General features: G+C 39.4%; 1 protein-coding gene across 1 annotated transcript; it reads right to left on the reverse strand.

Moving 5' to 3' along the window:
- Positions 1 to 301: 301 nt before the first annotated feature.
- LOC135475062 (carbohydrate sulfotransferase 11-like) lies at positions 302 to 8,783 on the reverse strand. Its single transcript, XM_064754805.1, has 2 exons — positions 8,517 to 8,783; positions 302 to 1,384 (listed from the first exon to the last, which is right to left on the reverse strand). Exons 1-2 carry the CDS (start codon positions 8,781 to 8,783, stop codon positions 302 to 304), a joined length of 1,350 nt encoding a protein of 449 aa, XP_064610875.1.
- Positions 8,784 to 20,661: the final 11,878 nt, after the last annotated feature.

Raw genomic sequence — 20,661 nt, forward strand, 5'->3', positions numbered from 1 at the left:
GCTTTGGTAGGTTTGTGAGATGATAAGTTCGAGAGGTGGTGAGTTTGTTCGTTGGTGAGGTGATAAGATGGTAAGTTGTGGATCTGGTGGGTTTGTGAGACGGTGAGCTGTGGATTTGGAGACATTTGTAGCTAACTAAATCCAAAAGAATAATTACCTTAGGCCGAACCATTATGATCATATTGCCAAGAAACGTCGCACATCGATTACATAAAGTCTACAATACTGCCCCTAAGCTCTGTTACTAGGACAATTGAACATAGAGTTCACAGATTATGACTGTTTCTCCACAGAAGATATCTTAAGGCCAGATGCTGTAATCGAATAAAGCGAAGTCCATTGAGAACATGTATCTAATGTTGTCTAGCGTTTGTGCCGGGATAGAGTTGTAAGCGGCCAGGAGAGCATCCCGTCGTCTGTGTATGAATGTTTTCTCTGTCAGGTTCTGTTTCTTGTAGGTACGCTGAACAAAACTAAGAAACTCGGACATGCTAACTGTTTTGTGGTTACGCCAAGGCAAAATAACTCCAGAAGGCAAAAAGCCTTGGGCTACAAAAGCGTTCCACAATCTGGACAGTTTATCAACTGCGGTTTGACACTGTATGTCTGAATTGAGCAAATTGGTCCACATGAGACTCGTCGACTGGGCCATGGATGTCAATGCCACAGAGTCTTTGGTGACATTGACCGAAAGTTCGTCCCGAAGCTTTAGCTGTGTTAATACGAAATCCAGATCTGCCCCAAAGGTTTCTTGCTTCCCGACATAATCAAAGTCAATCGAACACGGATTGCAGAGTTTCGAAGCCGGAAGCCAGTGCTCAGCAAAACCTTCCGAGGAACTGTTACGGAAAGTCCAAACAAATTTCAAAAACTCATTAAATGTGATGTCGTGACCACATTTGAGCGACACAGGCCCAGGATTTGGTCTTAGTTTTCGGATGAGTATTGTACCGATTGGATTCCAACCGTCGGACAGGACAAACTTGTCCAAGTAGGCCGAAAATAGGCGAGAAAAGGGGTTGCGAACAAAAAGTATTTTCTTCGAAGACTTCAAAAATTGAAAAGACTGGTCAAATGTCATCGCTTGCAGGTTGTCGATGACACTATTGTGAACAAATTTCTTATGAACACTGAACCAAAACTGATCAGGCCTTTCGGGTTGATTTTCCTGCAGTTTAAGGAATATCCGTTTCCAGAAGGTGCAACCTGCCTTAGCCACGTAACACATAGAAATCTTTCTTCGTCTGTTAATAAGCAATTTGCTTCTTGAATCTGTATGGACATGAATGAGGGCTTTTTTAGAAGAACAAACGTTCTCAATGTGAGATTTTCGCCGTTGCATTTCCGCTTCTTGCAATAGGATGATAGACTTGCTACCTGTAATCTGCAATGAGAGCAACGGGTAATCTAATCAATAGGCTGTTACACAGTTTTTGATATACAAAAATATATCTAGTTGCCCGTAATTCGACCTCCAACCCTAGAAATGCAGACATTAAAACACAAGTAATTCGTGTCCTAAAGAGCCCAAATTTATCCATCCATGCTTTCAAAAATTAAAATGCTATCTGAGATTGCAAACCACAAACCCACATAAGCAATCTAAGCGTGAAGTCAATCATTCATGTAACACTCGTACGCCTTGAGGGAGCGTCACACGTCGATAATCACCAGACCCTTTCTCCAAACCACATAAAACGCCAGTCCTCACAGTAATATGTAAGAAATACTATATAAATATAAAAGAAAGCTGGTAAGACGTAAGAGAAAAGCTGTTTTCATCGATATCGGGGAAACAGTCAGTGTTCTGGGCATGACATCCGATACAAAACTTCATTTCTCGTGGCCCTTAAGCAATTACCAAACTTGAATATAATTACATGTACACAGGGTATGTTTGTCCCGCCTAGGGTGCGTCACCCAGCCGTACACTTTAGTAGTTCTGTCCTATATCTCGTAATAGCGAAGAATCGTTTGGGAGCAAAAATTTGCTGAATGAGGTTACACACAGACATATAAACGCCGCCAAAAAGATGGCCTCCATTGACAGAGGAACAGTGAAATGGTGCGGTAAATTAATCCACTAAGAACATCTCGCGATTTTGTAGCTCAATTAAAGATGGATGCTGCCGGGAATCATGGTTGGTCCTTACATAAGTGTGACAGGTTTGTCTCCGAACTTATGGAGGACAACGACATGAAATTCATCGCCAATGTGTGCTGTCAGTGTCCAGCGACCCGAGAGGATGATGGCACATAACAACAGGACTGCATACGGTTAGTCCACATATTCATGCCTTTATTGGCCATAACGGAGATCATCCCCGGAGACAAGACAAAAGAAGGAAGGAATAACGTTATCTGATGGTCAGTGCAGATACTTACATGCAGGCAGTATATGTAGAACTTGTGTTCTTGTTCATTTTGCCTACATGCAGTTGACTTAGGTTTACATCTATACAATCTGCTATATACTCGAAACAATATCACGATGTTATCATGAAGAAACACGTTTTGTTTACACAGACAGACACTTCTACTCAGTTACCACAGCGAATAGCTTGTGCCATCCTCAAACAAACTATATTAACACTCATTAACATTACCGTTTGAAGAATTTAACTCGTATAGAAAATATTTGAACTAAGAGAAAGTAATCTATATTTTACGATATGGTGTATCACTTACCTTTAACTTGGTCAGTGCGGCATTTGACGATGTGACTGTAATAGACCAGAAGAAGTCGATTGATGTCTAGAGAACTGACCTGTTCAGTAATATGAACAATGTGTGAACTTATAATGACGACAACTGAAAGCTAAGCTCCGTAGTTATTTTTAAAATACATGCGTGTAGAAAATACTTAAAAAACATTCTATGTAACGAACATCACTCTGTTACTAAAATACTCAAGAATGTCATGCTAACATTATATTATATTGTAAAACATGCAACATATACTTTAGTTTATGTTTCTGCTTAAATACACAAGATTACTGATGCCATGTACTGTGTTCGTTTTTTCCGGACAATATAGGATAGCATAGGACGAACAGCTTTCGAATTTGAAGAAGAGTATTGAAAAAATACGTAAGAGAAGTCAATGATACATTTAACAGTTTAATAATAATAATAATAATAATAATACATTAGGTATAGGACAGTTACATGTAACATAGACTCCAGCGATCATATCGACAGGAGGTGTTCACATTTTACTTTGTTAGCTGTAAAATAGGAGAAAAACATAATTCCGTTGCTGTATTGGTGATCAAGCAGGTATTTCCTTCGTTTACTTGGGAGTTCAACAGGTCAGTAAGCCATGACGCCCTTCACCTATTGACACGAAAATAGCAGAATAGTCGGCAGCTACGGCAACGGCGGACGAACACTTTCTGAATCTCACAAAGGTCGAGAATAAACGTTGCCTGGGAGGAAGGTCAGTGGCTTGTACAAGCATTAAGAAACTATTTCAAGTATCCCCTGTCTCATAACATATAATCAGCTCTATGACTTGTGCGGTTAGGTGAGAATTTGGCCACGGAATTAACTGGATTTTTAACATTTTAACAAGACATATACACATGTTTGCGTTCAGTAATGGGCATACGGATGGACATTGTGTCTATACAGGAAATATCTTAACTTTACATTTTGAAAAAGACGAAGAGGTATCACTTGCATAAAACTGGTTTCAAGGCCTTGGTTAGCTATAAAAAAAACACTTAAAACGCTTGTTCGCTACGACTAACAGGCTGTTGGCCAATGCGCTAGGTCCCGTGTTCGAATCCAGCTCTTACTGATCAGAGTACGACCTCCAGGCACATGGCTAAGGACACTTGTCCTGTCTGTTCCGTCCATAAACCCGATCACGGTTAAAACGTTAAAAAAATTATGAATAAAACTATGTTCATGTATTTAAGAAATCATTCAATAGCACCATTTGCGAATTTTATTCTTTGACACTTTTAAGAGGAGCTACACACCTTCTAAAATATACAAATATATGAAAGTGATATCTAAAACCAAAAAGGATTGATGGTTTCCTACAAAAGTACAAAATTATCGCTTCCTGCGGTGTATAGTTTATGTTCGCATTTTGCCAAGCCTTATATTGGAAAAATTACATCGTCAATATGCGTTTGGGGGCCTCCGTGGCTCAGTTAGTTAACGCGCTAGCGCAGCGTAATGACCCAGGAGTCTTTCACAAATTCGGTCGCTGTGAGTTCAAGTCCAGCTGGCTTCCTCTCCGGCCGTACGTGGGAAGGTCTTCCACCAACCTGCGGACGGTCGTGGGTTTCCCCCCGGGCTGTGCCCGGTTTCCACCCACCATAATGCTGGCCGCCGTCGTATAAGTGAAATATTCTTGAGTACAGCGTTAAACACCAATCAAATAAATAAATAAATAAATACGCGTTTAAAAACTGCCACATTCTTTTTATGCAAGATGTCTACAGTGTAGCGATCTCAGTCAATACTTACGCGATATCACACCGTACTTTCCGAATCATATCGTGATACCCATTATGAAATCACATTATATTTCCAGTTAGCGCATATGAAACGTCTTACTTCTGTTCAGCACTTACCCGATATCTCATTGTACTTCCACACTAGTCCACAGACAGCCATGACAACGATGGTGACAAACAGTCTCTGGGTTGTTATTGCGTCCATTTACTTTCGGGATACAGTATACCTGTCTACCTGACCATGCGTCGTGTGTGTTTTCCGGAAATATTCGTCTAGGCTTTTATGGGACACTGTTACAGAATATATGTGAGTTCTGAGCCATCCAGCACACCTGACTGAGACCATTCAATGTTACCTGATACAGAATAGGATCACGTGAACCCTGAAATTGTACCCAGTTGAGGCCCACACGATTTGTCCTTTTCTTCCTCCCGAATATATCTTCCGCCTACTTAATTTTAGCAATTCTGTCGCAGGTCTTCCGCAATTATCCCAGAAGAGGTGAAAATCCTCCAGAAGACTTTCTTCCAGTTCTTCTGTTCATCAAGATTATTTTCAAGCGGTGATAACGCGAACAGAGCTAGTATGTACCAGGTTAGTCTCTCTAAACCAGACCGTCTTAACCTACCGGTTTTCGGTCTGTAGAAATACCTATCACTTTCGTATTCATTGGATAGTGATGTAATCAGTGTTAGCCAATGGATGCTCCGTACAAAAAAAAAACCCTTCGCGGAAGACTACAAATTTTCATTGGTTGAAGTCGGGGTTGTGTCTTCATTAATATTCATCATCAAGCAAGAACTGGAAAAAGTAAGATGTCGACCGAAGAACCCGAACGCGAGGAATTTAGCAGAGAAGCCGAGGCCCCTGTTTGTCATAAAGGGTTGTAAGTAATTGTATTTAAGAAAAAAAATTCGTCTAACTTACAATAACAGGTTGTAGTACTGGAGCAGAAGTGGTTGAAACATATTCTTTCTCTGTCGTGGGGGCATGGCTCTAAACCCCTTCTTAATGCGGGGAGATGGACTTCCGACGGCCATTCGAGGCACTCTCTGTTTGTTTGTTTCCCATTGCTATTTAATATCCCTGTAACTACCCTCCCCCCCCTCCCCCCCCCCCCACTCTCTCTCTCGTTTGCAGGCTTCCTCTTTCCGTATAGCCTTTTCTAATTTATTTAATCTCACGGAACATGGCAAGCAGACATAGCCCTCTCCTTTTACCAAAACAACGTCAGGGAAGGCGAAGTGGAAAGCGTCCAGGAGCTCCTTAGAAGTCTAACTTCTCGTCCTCAAATCACGCCTTTGGGCTGTCACCACACGATTATTCACTGTGGATACTAGCTGTGCTAAACAAATTCTACAGTAAACCTTGAAATCCACATAATGTTTCCATTTCCTTGGCGTGGCCACCGAATCGCATTGCTGTCGTATATAGAGCTATAGGTGTCTGCACATGTCAACTGTCATTTACTGTTTCGATTTCCTGCCAGGAGATAGTAGAGTCGTTTCCATTGGTCGGCCAGGATAATGACAAATAGCTATGTTTACGTCACCGTTTGCGAGATGTGCAGGCTTTTCAGCAGAGGTGGAGTAGATTTATGGCTACGGTCATTTGCATAAGGAGAGTAGTACAAGGTGATATAAACTCTGTCAAAAAAGAAACGCAAACCCCGTATTTTAGAGATTTTAATATTTAGTTTTAGGACGGCACAACTTTTTTCTTATTGAAGACAGAAGTCAGAAATTTGGCAGAATAATAATCGAGATGGTCATGTTTAAAACGATCTTTTCAAAAGTCATCTCACAGACACCAGTTGCTCACCAGGGGGCGTCTTCCGCAGTATCTCGTATGACCACCACGAGCTGCAATCACTGCACGGCATCTCCTTGGACAAGAACGGATACGACGCCAGATTCTCTCCTGGGGAATGGCCCTCCACTCCTCCTGTAACGCAACGGCGAGCTGTTGAAGCGTCTGTGGCGGTGGCTGACGTTGACGCACGTGTCGATCCAGAGTATCCCACAGGTGTTCAATAGGGTTGAGGTCTGGTGATTTAGAGGGCCACGGCAAGACATTGACGTTGGAACCCTGCAGAAAGTTCATTGTTGCACGTGCAGTATGAGACCTGGCGTTGTCCTGTTGAAAAAGCTGTGTCTGTCGGTCAATAATCGGGAGAAGGTGAGGCTGTAACACGTGGTTGGTGTAACGTTGGGCTGGCTAAAATTTAGTTTGGAAGCAATAACTTTATTCGAACGAATTTTTGATATCCGAGGACAGGGGTTGCGTTTCTTTTTTGACAGAGTTTATATACCCCGCTATATCTGCTATACATTCCTTTATATCGTTCCACACCAGCGATTCAAGTATAAAGCTACATTCAGGGCTATATGTTTTACCTAAACCGTACATCGTTGTGTAGTTCAACTAAGCCTTTGTGACGACGGGAGGCATTAAAAGTCAGGCTTCGGTGAAAGATATGTAAATAAAATTTACTCATTTTGACATTTCGTATAGACCATACCGCTGGCCGCCGTCATAGAGGTAAAATAGGTATAGGTAAAACTGCAATCAATTAAATAAATAAATCTGTACCCAAAACATCAGGGGTACATGAAGCTCGTTCGTTCAGAGCAAGATCACAATAAATCAACACTTGATAAATGTTATGTTATCTGCAACATCGGCCGACGGAGGCAGTTTTCCAAACAGATGTCAAAGCTAACCCCTCTGTTTTTTAAAGACAAAGGCTAATTTCATCACGTTTTACTCATCTTGGTTTATTAAGGTTGTACATTCACCCATTAGGCATGTATAGCAATGCAATACAGAAATAATTTGCTAAAGACAATAACACATCACAAGGTTGTAAAACGACTGACTTAAAAAGGCTCTGAGACAGCGTTGTACATAGAAGTCTCTGATATCGATTTGCCGAACGGAAATTCTTTATAGTTTACAAACAATAAACATGATGATAAGCATGGTAAACGGTAAACGGGCGGGTAACATGAACCAATCATAATTTATTCCTGAGAATTTTGCATGGGGGTGGTAATGGTGTTTATACGATCACTTACGGCTGGACCCTTGGAGCTCTCGAATGGACGCTTCCTTCCACAGCAAATCAGGCCAAAGAGACAGCGCTTAACAGTCGTACGGTAGATGTTATTGCAGCACACATAAGCAATAAAGTTAACGGAGGGATTGAGAATATACAATATTGTTGATATCAGCATTCGAATTTGAAACTCTAAGTTGAACTTGCTGAAAACGGCAAATCCGTGGATAGCGACAGTTCCGACTGTTGTAGCCGACATGATATTGCAGACGAAAAAAGCGGACATGTAAGCAATAAGAACACGCTGTATTTGAACATTATTGCTGGGGTCTGAATCAGTGATTCCCTCCTTTAGGCTCAATTGCTTTCTGCGCACTATGCGAAGGTTGACCAAAATGGCTATATTGAAAAAGCCCAGCAGTAACACAGGTAAAATAACACCCGCTATAGCATAAAAACAATAGTGTATTCGAATAACGAGCCAGTTTCTGCCAAATTCGGTGAATACCCTTCTATGTATCGTTTCATTTGTGAGCGGATCGATTTCAACCTGTATTCTTTTGGAAAAAAAACGGGTTCCGTTTGTAAGTAACGCCAAGAAAAATATACAGATAACAACCTTCACTGCGCGAGACCTACTACAGATAACCCGAGCTTTAAATGGATATCGAATTGCCAATAAACGTTCGACAGCAAAGGCCATAACAATCCAAGTGTTTGCTATCAAGGCGACGAATGAAAAAGGAAGCAGAAACGCCAGATAATAGCTGTAAAATATCTGCCAGTGCCGGTTTGTTGCAAAAACCTCAAACTGACTGAAGTTCCAAAGTATATAGTTTATGACAGATATCAAATTTGCAAAGGCAATACCCATAATGTACACCTCCGCACTGGATTTCATATTGCTTTTCCAGAGCATCAGTATTGTCGTTGTGCAACTAAAAGCGTTCATGAGAGTCACGGCCGGGGTATAGATTCGATTTACATGAGACTCTATAGTCTTAAACAGTTTCTGTGAATTGTCATTGGCTGCCGACATACCCTCCTCATTCTCGCCATTGTTGTCGGGCCCTTTTGTGGCATTTCCAAACACAGCGCCCTGTAGGAGATCTGCCTGGGTCAAGTTAGCCGTGGTGATGTTGGATGGAGACATTGGTGCAGTCAGCAGACCCGTGGTAATACTGGATGAGAGTACTGGGGCTGCGATCAGATCTGTGACACACAGGAAAACCAGGTACCTGAACGCATTCATATCCTAATAGAGGATAGGAAGAAAGGAAACGTATCACAACTTACATTTTCATCTCTATTCACCTGGTGTTGTGGAAATGATTAATTTGTTTTAGCCAACACTTGAAAATAGAAAGAAAATATTGACAATTGTTAACGTTGTATAAACGTCTCTACAGAAAAAAAAATGTGTTTTTTATCAAACTGAGCTGAATTTACGTGTACTTTAACCACACTTTAACCACATTCTCAAGTTCTAAACCAGTTACATCAATTAAATTACAGTTAACATTTTTTTTACCCAGTTGTGCTTAAGCCAAGGTGCTGGGCCGGCGGGGCGGGGGGGGGGGCGTGTAAATTGCTACTATTGAGGCATTTATCATGAACACTCAGAACAATACCCTGGCTGAGGTAAACTAACAAGAGGCCGTACTTCACCAGCCAACACACTGTCGTCACCGCTCAGGTTCACTCCCTATGTAGTCTTTAATTATATTACTGTAACCCTTTTCTCTGCAACTGGTCTTAATGCCTCCAGACACTGTCTTTACCCGAATCTTGTCACTTTGACTTTTAATATTTGCTGTGGTGAAACGCTGTGCTAAACCAGTCTAATGCTAATGAATATCTGTTAGATGTCAAATTTCAGGATTCACTGTGCTCATATTTACCAACTTTTATGTCTACTGCATTTGCTTGTTAATTCAGTCATGCATTTAAGTCGAATACGCACAGTATTTTCTGATACATATAAATGCATCCAGTATTATATGATACTTTCACATTATATATATTGGACATTTCCGAATGTTTCTACTGCTGAACCACTAGGCTTCGTCTGAACCATGAGTGTGGATTACCAGACAGCTAGTTTTCTGCACAACGCCGTTTTTCTGTATAAAATTACTTTTAGGCATAGACGTACCATGTTTCAGTTTTAAAGTTTTTTTAAAGTTTTAAAGTTAAGAGATTAATTTTGTGAGTGGCGGTACATGTAACACTACTTTGGAGTGTGATATCTACTTTTTATAGTGTATTCTCGGTATTGTTTCAACCCTAGGTAAAAAGGTGTGATCTTTTCTTTGCATGACATTTTGCGGATCTAAGTGAAATTTACTCAAATTTTGGCCAAAAAAATTGAATTACCTAGTGCATTTTGTTAGTTATTTGATACAAAAGACTACATGTGAGGCATGGAGACTAAAACAAGGGCCGCGACAGCAGTGTAATAGTTGGCAAATTGTCACAATTAACCGGTGAAATCCGACGTCTTCTTAATTTACTTCAAAGTTTTTTTTATTCCAACAGTACATGTAAAGAAAGCGCTGTACAAATAAGAAAACTTATACACCTTCTAGAAATATGACTTAACCACAATTAGGTTAAAAAAGAGTAATGGTGCTAACTGCATTCATTCGACGTAAGTTTTCTACAGTTACTTAAAATACCGTGTTACCATCACGCTTAATAACAACTGACATGAAAATAGCGCAGAGACCAACGTGCTTTATAATATTATAATGTACATGCATAGCATAATTATAATATAACAGATATACTGCATAGTATTATGTCTTGACAAGCCTTGCAAAACACAATTCTGGGAAAGTTGCACATCCAAACACTTGACCATAATGAAGCGGGAAAACTATATGTACTTGTAAAATATAGAAACCGGATTTTACAAATTAAGGCTATTGTCGTGATAGACCATCGTGCTCCTCGTGTGTTATTGTGTAGGTTTGTACCTACAATTGTGAAGGGTCCTGTTTGGGGGCGGACATATGGGAGACACATATGCTCTGTTTCTTCCCACCATAATGCTGATCGCCATCGTATGAGTAAAATATTCTCGAGCACAGCGAGAAGACCAATCAAATAAATATGAGAGATACACAGTGTTTGGCAAAGGACAATTCCATCCATGATCTGCTGTATACAGCGCCTCATTTTGTCGATGTTGACCACGTCATGCATTCAACTTGAGCCAAAGCAAAGTAAAACCAGCAGGTCCTCACGTTTGTCTTCTAGTCTATAGCCCTCGAGATCAGGGTAAAACGTGAGTTGAAAAAATCTACTTGCAGATGTACATTTACTTACCTTGGATTGCCGCTCTATTATAAAGTTGAACACAATGTGGATATTCTAACGGGGTGGCCTCAAGGAGAAATGACTTTAGAAAAACTCGACTGCATTTATATGCACCAATAATTTCCATGGAAACTGCCTAATAATATGCCTACTTGCCTTATATATTATGATTTATGTCAGAAAATTATTGCGATCGAAGGTCAATGGGCGGGCCGAACTTTTCCGATAAACTTTTCCGCTTAAGAATTTTAGTGAATGTCCCAAGGGTTTTCACCACATTTTTTGTGGAACAATTATCTGCAATGTGTAGTATCTTATGCTTTTAAAGGACATTTGATAAATTCTGTCTCACGAGTGCACGTGATTTACCTGGTATTTTGCTAGGTACATATACATGTTTTTCTGTATTGTTTCCGAATAGGAAATCAGTATAGTGCATTTGTATTTTTGTTGTGTTCGACCGTTTGTAAAAATTTACCTACCAGATTAATTTGATCAGCTTCCCTATGGGTCTAGCACAAACTCATATTTGTGAGCTGTTTGTATTAAATTTTACAATGCCCTGACAATACCAGACCAATGACTAAAACATTGCCCTTGACACAAAAAATCGCAAGTCATCCCTTTCCACTACTTCGATTCCAGCTCTGGGCGATAGATCAGCTTAACATGCAGTCACCATTGCGACAAGCTCGACATTATTAAGAATCTGTGATTAATCTTCGTGTTAATCTATCCAAAATAAATCTGCTTACCGGTTGGGGAAGGTTTTCATGTTGGGGTATAAATGTGTGAATAAATGTGACGACCATTACTGCGACAGTCTTTGAGATTAAGCTGGCTTTAGCTGAGTTTAAACTCTTAGGCATTGCGGAATATCTGACAATCCGACATCTCTGCAGCCCGGGAAAACTAATAAAATTATTTCTCTATATCAACATCAGTTTGGATTCTATTAAGATAATTCTTCCATTTAATAAAAAATATATATATTTTTACGTAAATAATTGGACGAAAAATGACAAAGTTTTACCTGAGTGCCATTCAAAAATTACATATATTTTGGTTCACGTCAAAAACATGGATGTTCTGTTGTGCAAATATGGCTTTATTTATTTATTTATTTATTTATTTGATTGGTGTTTTACGCCGAACTCAAGAATACTTCACTTATTCGACGGCGGCAGGCATTATGATGGGTGGAAACCGGGCAGAGCCCGAGGGAAAAATGGCTTTAACGGCTAGCTATTTAGTGAGCTATTCGCGGTACAGCGCTCTCAAGTGGATCAATGTGAAAGTAATGGTGTCAGGAGGTAGATTTAATGCAACTAAGTGTGTGTACATGCGCTCAACTATATTCATAGAATAGTCAGAAAAAGGCAATTTTCAACAAAGAAAATCCGTACCCTCATAGCTTAACATTAACTGCGACAATTAAAACGGACATGCCAGGTCAGTCATGGCAAGACCAGTTTCCAATATTATATTGCTGAACGCAAATCATTTGAGAACTAAAAATTATATAAGGCAAGAAATTAGAACTGTGACATATAAGGACAAATGTTCAACAGTTTCAAACGATGCCGCACAGACAAAAGAAATGTTCTAAATGGTAATATTAATCAGGAATCTACTCGTCTACCTTGCGAGTTTATAAATTGTCAGCTTGGTAATCAAATATAATCACATGAGCGTTGATTGCATCTATCTATGTGTCCACATTCTCAAGTTTTAATCTGAACAAACATAATTCTTCTGACCTATATTCTTTTTGTATAAGTGTTACTTTCAAGAAAATTTCATGAATCCCTTCTCACAGATTTACTACTGACACAAAATGCCTGTGAGACCAAAGTTTGTGGCAAAACGTTGATTGTATTCCAATTACCACATCTGCTACTCGCATACATTGTGATCCTGATAGCGTAAATTTCATTATCTTTGATTAAATGTCATTGCTCTATCTATATTCTTATATTTTCTTTTCCGCGCTCGGATTTTTGTGGTGACAACCATTTGACATAATTATATGAATCTTTCCACCTTATAGTCGTTATTTTATGTTATGTTTTGATTTGAATTTCTTTTGAACATTATTTTATGCTTCAACCTCAAATTTTTGTTCTCATTTTGAGGTTGTAGTCATACGCACAAACTTCTGACAGATGCAATGTAATATCTCAGTCGGGATGTGAATTGTGCACGACTTGTGTCTATAAAAAAAACCTCTGTAATAAATAAATAAATAAATAAAATATTCAAAAATGGCATTATCCGTCAGGTAAAATACAATGCAGTCAGTACTTCCATCTTAATGCTACAATGCACAAAATTATGGCTCTTTCTCCATTCTTGTGCGTACGTATAAAATACTGTGTGTTGACGCCTTTTCAATATAATACAGTGCGATACATATCATTTCGTACAATAGAATGCCATACGATATAACTCAATACAAAAGAATACAGGTTGTTACGTGGCTCAGTTGGTTAGCGCGCTAGCGCAGCCTAATGATCCAGAAGCCTCTCACCAATACAGTCGCTGTAAGTTCAAGTTCAGCTCATGCTGGGCTTCCTCTCCGGCCGTAAGTGGGAAGGTCTGGCAGCAACCTGCGGATCGTCGTGGGTTTCCCCGGGGCTCTGCTTGGTTTCCTCCCACCATAATGCTGGCCGCCGTCGTATTAGTGAAATATTCTTGAGTGCGGCGTAAAACACCAATCAAATAAATAAATAAATCAAAACAATACAACACGATGACATCGATCATTTTATTGGCATAGCGTTCCTCTGTTTTACTCACAGAGTGATTTCAAAGTCAGAACTACTTCCACAAAATTAGCGCAAGAATTTTGCTCACATGCGAGAATTAGGACAAACAACAATTCGAAATGATACAGCGTTGAGCAGTCAGCAGTCAGCCATACTGACGTTCCCGTGCAATAATTTCAAGACCGATTTCAACTATCAACACCGGAGAACTGAGAAAGTGCTTGTACATAAAGTAAGAAATTAGAGCGCGTTCATGCAAAAACTATCAGTCAACAGTTTTCATTCATGACGATTTCTTAATTATGTGAATTCTTGGACAAAATGGCAGGTGTTTATCATTCATGTGTAGACCATGAGACTGCTTGTGGGGTGGGGTTGGGCTCATTGCCTCTGTTTGCCTTCTTTTGAATTAACAATGCGTAAATATAAATCACTTCATGCTGTAATTTATTTGGTGGAAGTAAAGCAGTATGACGTATAACTAAACTAGTATTAGTATAGACTAGCCACTAGTTCATGTTCCCTCGAACTGCAAAACCACATCAGAAGCAGTCAAATCTTTGATGTGACCATGGTTTGAGATTTTTCCGTTAAGTTTTTGGTCTGACGTCACGAATGCGTATAAATTGAGTTAATAGACATAGTGAAGCATTTTGTAATAACACCTTCATCGATTTGACTTTAGGCCAGCCTGTCCAATATAATAACTTCTATCGATGAAAAAGATATAACAAACTGAGTCAAGCTATTGATGTCGACTAATAAACCACAGCGAATGGGATGTCATCAAATTTGTAAGAATTTACTTCTTATGTTAAGATATATCTTAATCTTGTGAGTCTGATGTGATAATATCACACTGATTAAAGATATCCTGGTCTTAGGGAGGGGTCGTCCGTGACCGAGTGGTCGGCGTGTCAGCGCGGCGCAATTACCAATGCGATTGCTGTGAATTCAAGTCCAGCTCATGCTGGGTTCCTCTCCGATCGTTCTTGGGAAGGTTTGCCAGCAACGAGCCGGGTACTGTCCTGTCTTTTCCCATCACAATGCTGCTCACTGTGGTATAAGTAATGTTCTTAAGAGCGGCGTAAATTACCAATCAAATATTTATTTATTTATTTATTTCATTGTTGTTTTACGCCGTACTCAAGAATATTTCACTTATACGACGGCGGTCAGCATTATGGTGGGTGGAAACCGGACACAACCCGGGGGAAACCCACGACGATCCGCAGGTTGCTGGAAGACCTTCCCACGTACGGCCGGTGAGGAAGCCAGCATGAGCTGGACTTGAACTCACAGCGACCGCATTGGTGAGAGACTCCTGGGTCATTGCGCTGCGCTAGCGCGCTAACAAACCGAGCCACGGAGGCCCCGAATCAAATACGTTAATTGCCCAAGAAAAGCTCTATAGAATATCTATAATATGATTAGAGTTTTTTGAAGGTCTTTATTTGCATTTTGTGCCTAATTCTGATTAAACCATGATGCTAGGTGGCCTGTAAGTTGCTACGATTTATGCATTTACATGTACATCAGCAGTCAGAAAAAAACCCTGACAGAGGTAAATTGACTAGGGGCCGTATTTCACCGGTTACGTGCGACTATTTACCAGCTATGTCTCAATGTCGTTGCTGCTGGGGTTTTACTCTATATGCTGTACGTCTTAAAGTATATTGTTATGTCCACGCGTAAAATGTGACAGTCATCATTTTTACTTACATCACATCCAGGTTATAATCAGCGAAATCTGTTGTAGACACGATTGGCCGATTAGTCACTTACTCACCATATCTTACAGAATACGAATATATTAATCGTCTTTAACCCGCATGTTGATAATAAAGGCCAATGGGACTCGTGCTAATCCACACAAGTTTTGTAAAATGATAAAGCAGACCGTATTTGTATTCAAAGAAAAATATTACTTAACACAGAACACATTACTCAGAGATTTTCTAACACGGTTTATGACACCGATATATCTGGATATTTAGTGAGATGAATTGGGGACGTCCGAGTTAATCATAATATAATATCCAAAATGTGAAAATCGCTTACATGTGTCAAGGTACAGAGTTATAATTTTGTTAGGACAGATTTACGATATATTTTAATTATCATGTACCCTAATTCTTCTTATTGTTGGAACACCTAGCCCGTTATTTTCAGCCTATATACATGTACTTCTAGTATGAATATATTTAGTTTCTTTTTTCACATGGTTTGTACATATAATGAACAACATATTCATATCTTTAATTTCCCCAAAAATATGGGATAGAAATGTAATTGTTTGCTTTAAGCCACATACATTTTACCAATATCTGTCCTAAAAATTAACAGAATTAAGCTATTGAGTTTCACTTGTATTTAGGAATAGGGTTTAATTGTTGACGGTCAACCATAAACCGCGAAACAATGTTTAAATGTTCCATTGTTTCTTGCCAAGTTTGAAATCACTATATAATTTTTAAAGTCTAATAAAGCACTTTCAAAATTATGCGTTCTGTGCATATGTAAAAGTGGATATTTCCTGTCCAATTTTTTTCTTTGATTGGTCTTTACACTGTACTAAAGAATATTTCACTTATACAACGGCAGGCAGCATTAAGGTGAGAGGAAACCGGGTACAGCCCGGGGGGAAACCCACGACCATCCGCAAGTTGCTGGGAGGCCTTCCCACTTACTGCAGGAGAGGAAGAAGCATTGGTGAGAGGCTCCTGGGTCATTGCGCTTCCTGTCCGAGAAAAAAGTTGATATACTACTAAATAATATTTTAAAATGGGTTGAATTTGAAATCAGTTAGTCGTCAAAGAGAAACGCTAATCAGAAAGTGTGATTCCTCTGTTTGTAAATCAACACCTATGTTAAGCGACTCTCTAGATTTGTATCGAGTCCAAAATTGCTTAAATTTGAACGGCCATTCAAATCTCAATATTCAAAATGTGTAAAAAAATATACACTAACAAGGTGCGGGTTAAGCTAATTATTGTCGTCCTATATAGTGTCTTTGATCGGTATCTCATTTCGTGGATCTAACTGATCGACGAAAAATCAAAACCCAGACAAATTAATGCAAGATGAAAATCACTCAGAATATTGTGTGTTTTAATTTTGATCACCTTTTGTTAACACCCTTTTTATGAACACATTTTGTGAACACTAATTAGCACTTATTCTGAACACTCTTTCCAGCACCTGTACTCAACAAAGTTTTTAATTTGCCATTGATTCCGGGTAATGAAATTAAATCAAATCTTTTTCTATAACCAGGATTTCTCAATACATTTTCACATAAATATAAGCAAGTAACTTTCTAAGAAAAGCTATCAGGCAACTTCAGCAAAACATTCAGCAAGTCTGTGAGATAGAGTTATACAAATACATTTTCATTACTTCTTTATTATCCGTGATGTTGAACGCAATAAACATCAGGCTGTATTGAAAACATGTAAAATGTATAAATGTAAAAACACATGGGGTTCAATCCAGGCGCTTTATTGATTTAGTTATGTAAGCATATAGAAATGACTTAGACAAGTTGTACAGAATGTATATAACAACTAGGTCTATTCAAGTGTTCCCCGTTTTCCCTACTTAGTACATGTGCATGTATTTAACATTGCCAATGGCTATTTGTGCAGTTGTACAAAGAATATTGTACAGATACAAACTTCTTTCTTAAAATCATAATGATTGTATTTCGTTCATATGACTGCATGAAGATTTCAAAAAGGGTTGCAAATTCACCACGTGGTTCCTTATTCATTTCCTTTAGGGTAAAATGTTTCAGTGACTTTTCTGTCTATATTCCAGTTCGATCTATACGGAACAAAGTCTTCGACGTTTATTTCATAGCCTTTGATTTCTCAGATTTAGATAAAGATGGATAATTTTTCAGCTCAAGAACGTTTTACATATTTTACTCTATATAACAATATATGAAATTAAAAATAATATAAAATAATGTCATTCATTCTTTAAAAGCTATTGGCCCTTATATAAAATATAGCATTTATACATTTCAGTTTTGTATATTATATATTTCAAAAAATATAATTTGTTTTTAAAACTTTCCGTCAATTTTGTTTGACTTTGAATGTTCTTAGTAACGCGTCGAAAAGAACTTCCTGTCGTGGATTAAACAAACTCGCCAAGGCACAGCTGAAATGCTGCCGAGCTGGCGTTAAGCAATGGTCAAACAAAACTAGCTTTTATACATGATTTTTCGTAGTATTGTCCATGCGCGTGTCAAAGGTATTCTCCCCTGACTAAACTCTCTATGCGTCTTAAACTCGTTTAAACTCGTTTCTTAAGTCTTGCACACGGTTTTCGAGAATTCGCATTTATCATTGATTTGTTTTCACCTTCCGTGTTTATAGGAGGGTTGGGGTGTGGGGCTTGCCTACCGTCGTCTCCTTTTAAGTCAATAATATTGATTTAGAACATTGATACTAAATTTGTAATCAGAAAACAACGATGAACGAACTCATGCTCCTTCTTAATTCTACCATCTCTGTACAACCCGAAGTAACAGTAAAACGCGTTAATCTTTGATGTTCCCTTGATTTGAAGTTCTTTAGTAAGTGCTATGGCTATATAAATTGAGTTAATTGACTTGGCGGAGTAATATGGCAAGGGAACTTCCATCGATCTGGTGTTTGGTCGAATATCTTTTATCGATGAAACAACACAACCAAAACAAATAAATCTTCAGTAATGAGCATCGCGGGGAATAGGATCTCATTATACAGCATTCAGGTTTCTCCCACTGGACTTCAGAAGTTCATACTGATTAAAGCCAGTGAGACTGCCAAGGAAATGTTCTAATTCGAGGCACATATTATAGACTAATTTTGTGCTGGAAGTGTGTAAACTGCTACCCTTTAAGCATTTACATGAACAGCTCACTAGTAAGTTTAGGAGAGGTCGTATTTCACGGGTTACCACAGTGTTATTTCTGCTCTGGTTTTACTCTCTATGAAGTACTTTATTATATTTAGCTGTTTTATGCAAATTTCTAGACTTGTCATCACTGAATAATTACAAATATACACAATACAAACGAACGTTTCCATTTTAAACACATTTATGTTAAACTTTAGATATGTTTACTAAAAAAACTATATTTAGTAATTAAAGAGATGCGTTTATGATAGGAAACCTGTGAAATGTCTTCAATATATACAAATAGACGAGTAAACTTAACTTTATGATACGGTGCTTATATAAACTGTAAAACGCGCATCAACATGTACAAGTGCGCAATAAATGTCACTTGTTTACTATGTTTTACAGGGTGTCCACCATCCCTGGCATTGCTTTAAGATTGTGTCTAATTGTGTCGCTGAACACGTGTCTACGGGCAGTATGTGTATGTATGTATGTATGTATGTATGTATGCATGTATGTATGTATGTATGTATGTGTGTGTGTGTGTGTGGGTGCGTGTGCATGTGCGTGTGCGCGTGTGTGCGCACGCGCGCGCGCGCGCGCGTGTGTGTGTGTGTGTGTGTGTGAGTGGGTGAGTGAAAGTTTTAACGTCGCTTTAAACAATATTTCATTTTTATCGCGACAATAAAACGTCAAGTAGTCGATCTGCTACGGATAATTCATTTACTATTCAGTCAAAAAAAGACATCAGAAGTCACATGACAAACACAGACGGCTGTTAAAATCACAGCTTTCCTGCCATACCAATGGTAGAGAGAAAATCAAAAATAGTATCACTTTCTACAGAATTGAAAAGTTCTGCAAGAGAGCTCACGTGATAAAAGGAATCTCGTGGAGGAGCGAAGTCGCCACAGTCAAGCAATATGTGCTTGACTGTGAACCGTTGATCACAAGCAAAGCAATGAGGAGCATCTTCTCCTTTTAACAAATACCCATGCGTAGCACGTGTGTGGCCGATACGACACCTCCTCAAAATGCAAGAGCGGAGATGATGCCGTGAAAGGGAAGGAGCTGGACCAACAAACTGACGAATATCATTCGGACGCAAGTCCGAATATGAAACGTCAGTTTGGAAGGTAACGGAATGCAGAGCCTCCTTAACGGCTTCATCTGCAGCAGTATTCCCAGGGATACCCATATGCCCGGGCACCTAACAAAAGACAATGATAAAATCTTCATTAAGTCGTTTAAACATCTCCCCGATAGACAGAATGTCTGGATGTACAGGCGAACTAGCCCGAATTGCCTGGAGGCAGGAAAGGGAGTCAGAGCAGATGTGAAATCTGCTACCTCCGAGCTCTGGGATGGACCGAAGTGCGCACAAAATTGCCTTGGCTTCCGCAGTAAATACAGAACAGGAATTTGGAAACCGAGTTGAAATGGTTCTGGGTCCAAGGACAGCGACAGAAGCCACGCCATCATCATTCTTGGAACCGTCAGTGAATATACGGTGATAAAATGGATACTTTGAACACATTAAGGGTTGGTGGAAGATTTCTTCAGGGAGGAGAGCGAGGTGTCAACCTGAGGCTCAGGACATAACCACGGTGGATCTTCCTGGATGCGTATTGGGGCGATAGTATCCAGCCCAAGTCCAGCTGCTTGCACATGTTCCTGGATGCGGACGCCCAGTGGAGGAACAATGGATGGCTTCTGAGCATATAAGTCTTCAAATTCCTGATGGAAGACACAATCAAAGGCTGGGTTGGATGGATTGGCTCTAAGCTTGGTGATATACTATAAGGATAGTTTAGTTCTCCGAAGCTCCAGGGGGAGGCTCGTTTGCCTCAACAAACACTCTCCACAGGAGAGGTACGGAAAGCACAACCGTAGGGCCTGGTGGTGTACAGTATTGAGTTTCTTCAATTGGGAGCGTGACGTACCTCCATAAACACTGCAGGCATAGTCTAGCTTAGAACGAATCAGTGCTTGATAGAGCTGAAGTAGGGTTTCATGATCCCCTCCCCATCGAGCACTAGAGACAACCTTCAAAATATCAAGCGCCTTTAGGCATCTGGCTCTAAGATAATTAATGTGAGATTTAAATATAAGGTGCTTATCGAAGATCACCCCGAGGAATTTTGC

Source organism: Liolophura sinensis, chromosome 9 (assembly GCF_032854445.1).
Source record: "Liolophura sinensis isolate JHLJ2023 chromosome 9, CUHK_Ljap_v2, whole genome shotgun sequence".
NCBI classification, from domain to species: domain Eukaryota; kingdom Metazoa; phylum Mollusca; class Polyplacophora; order Chitonida; family Chitonidae; genus Liolophura; species Liolophura sinensis.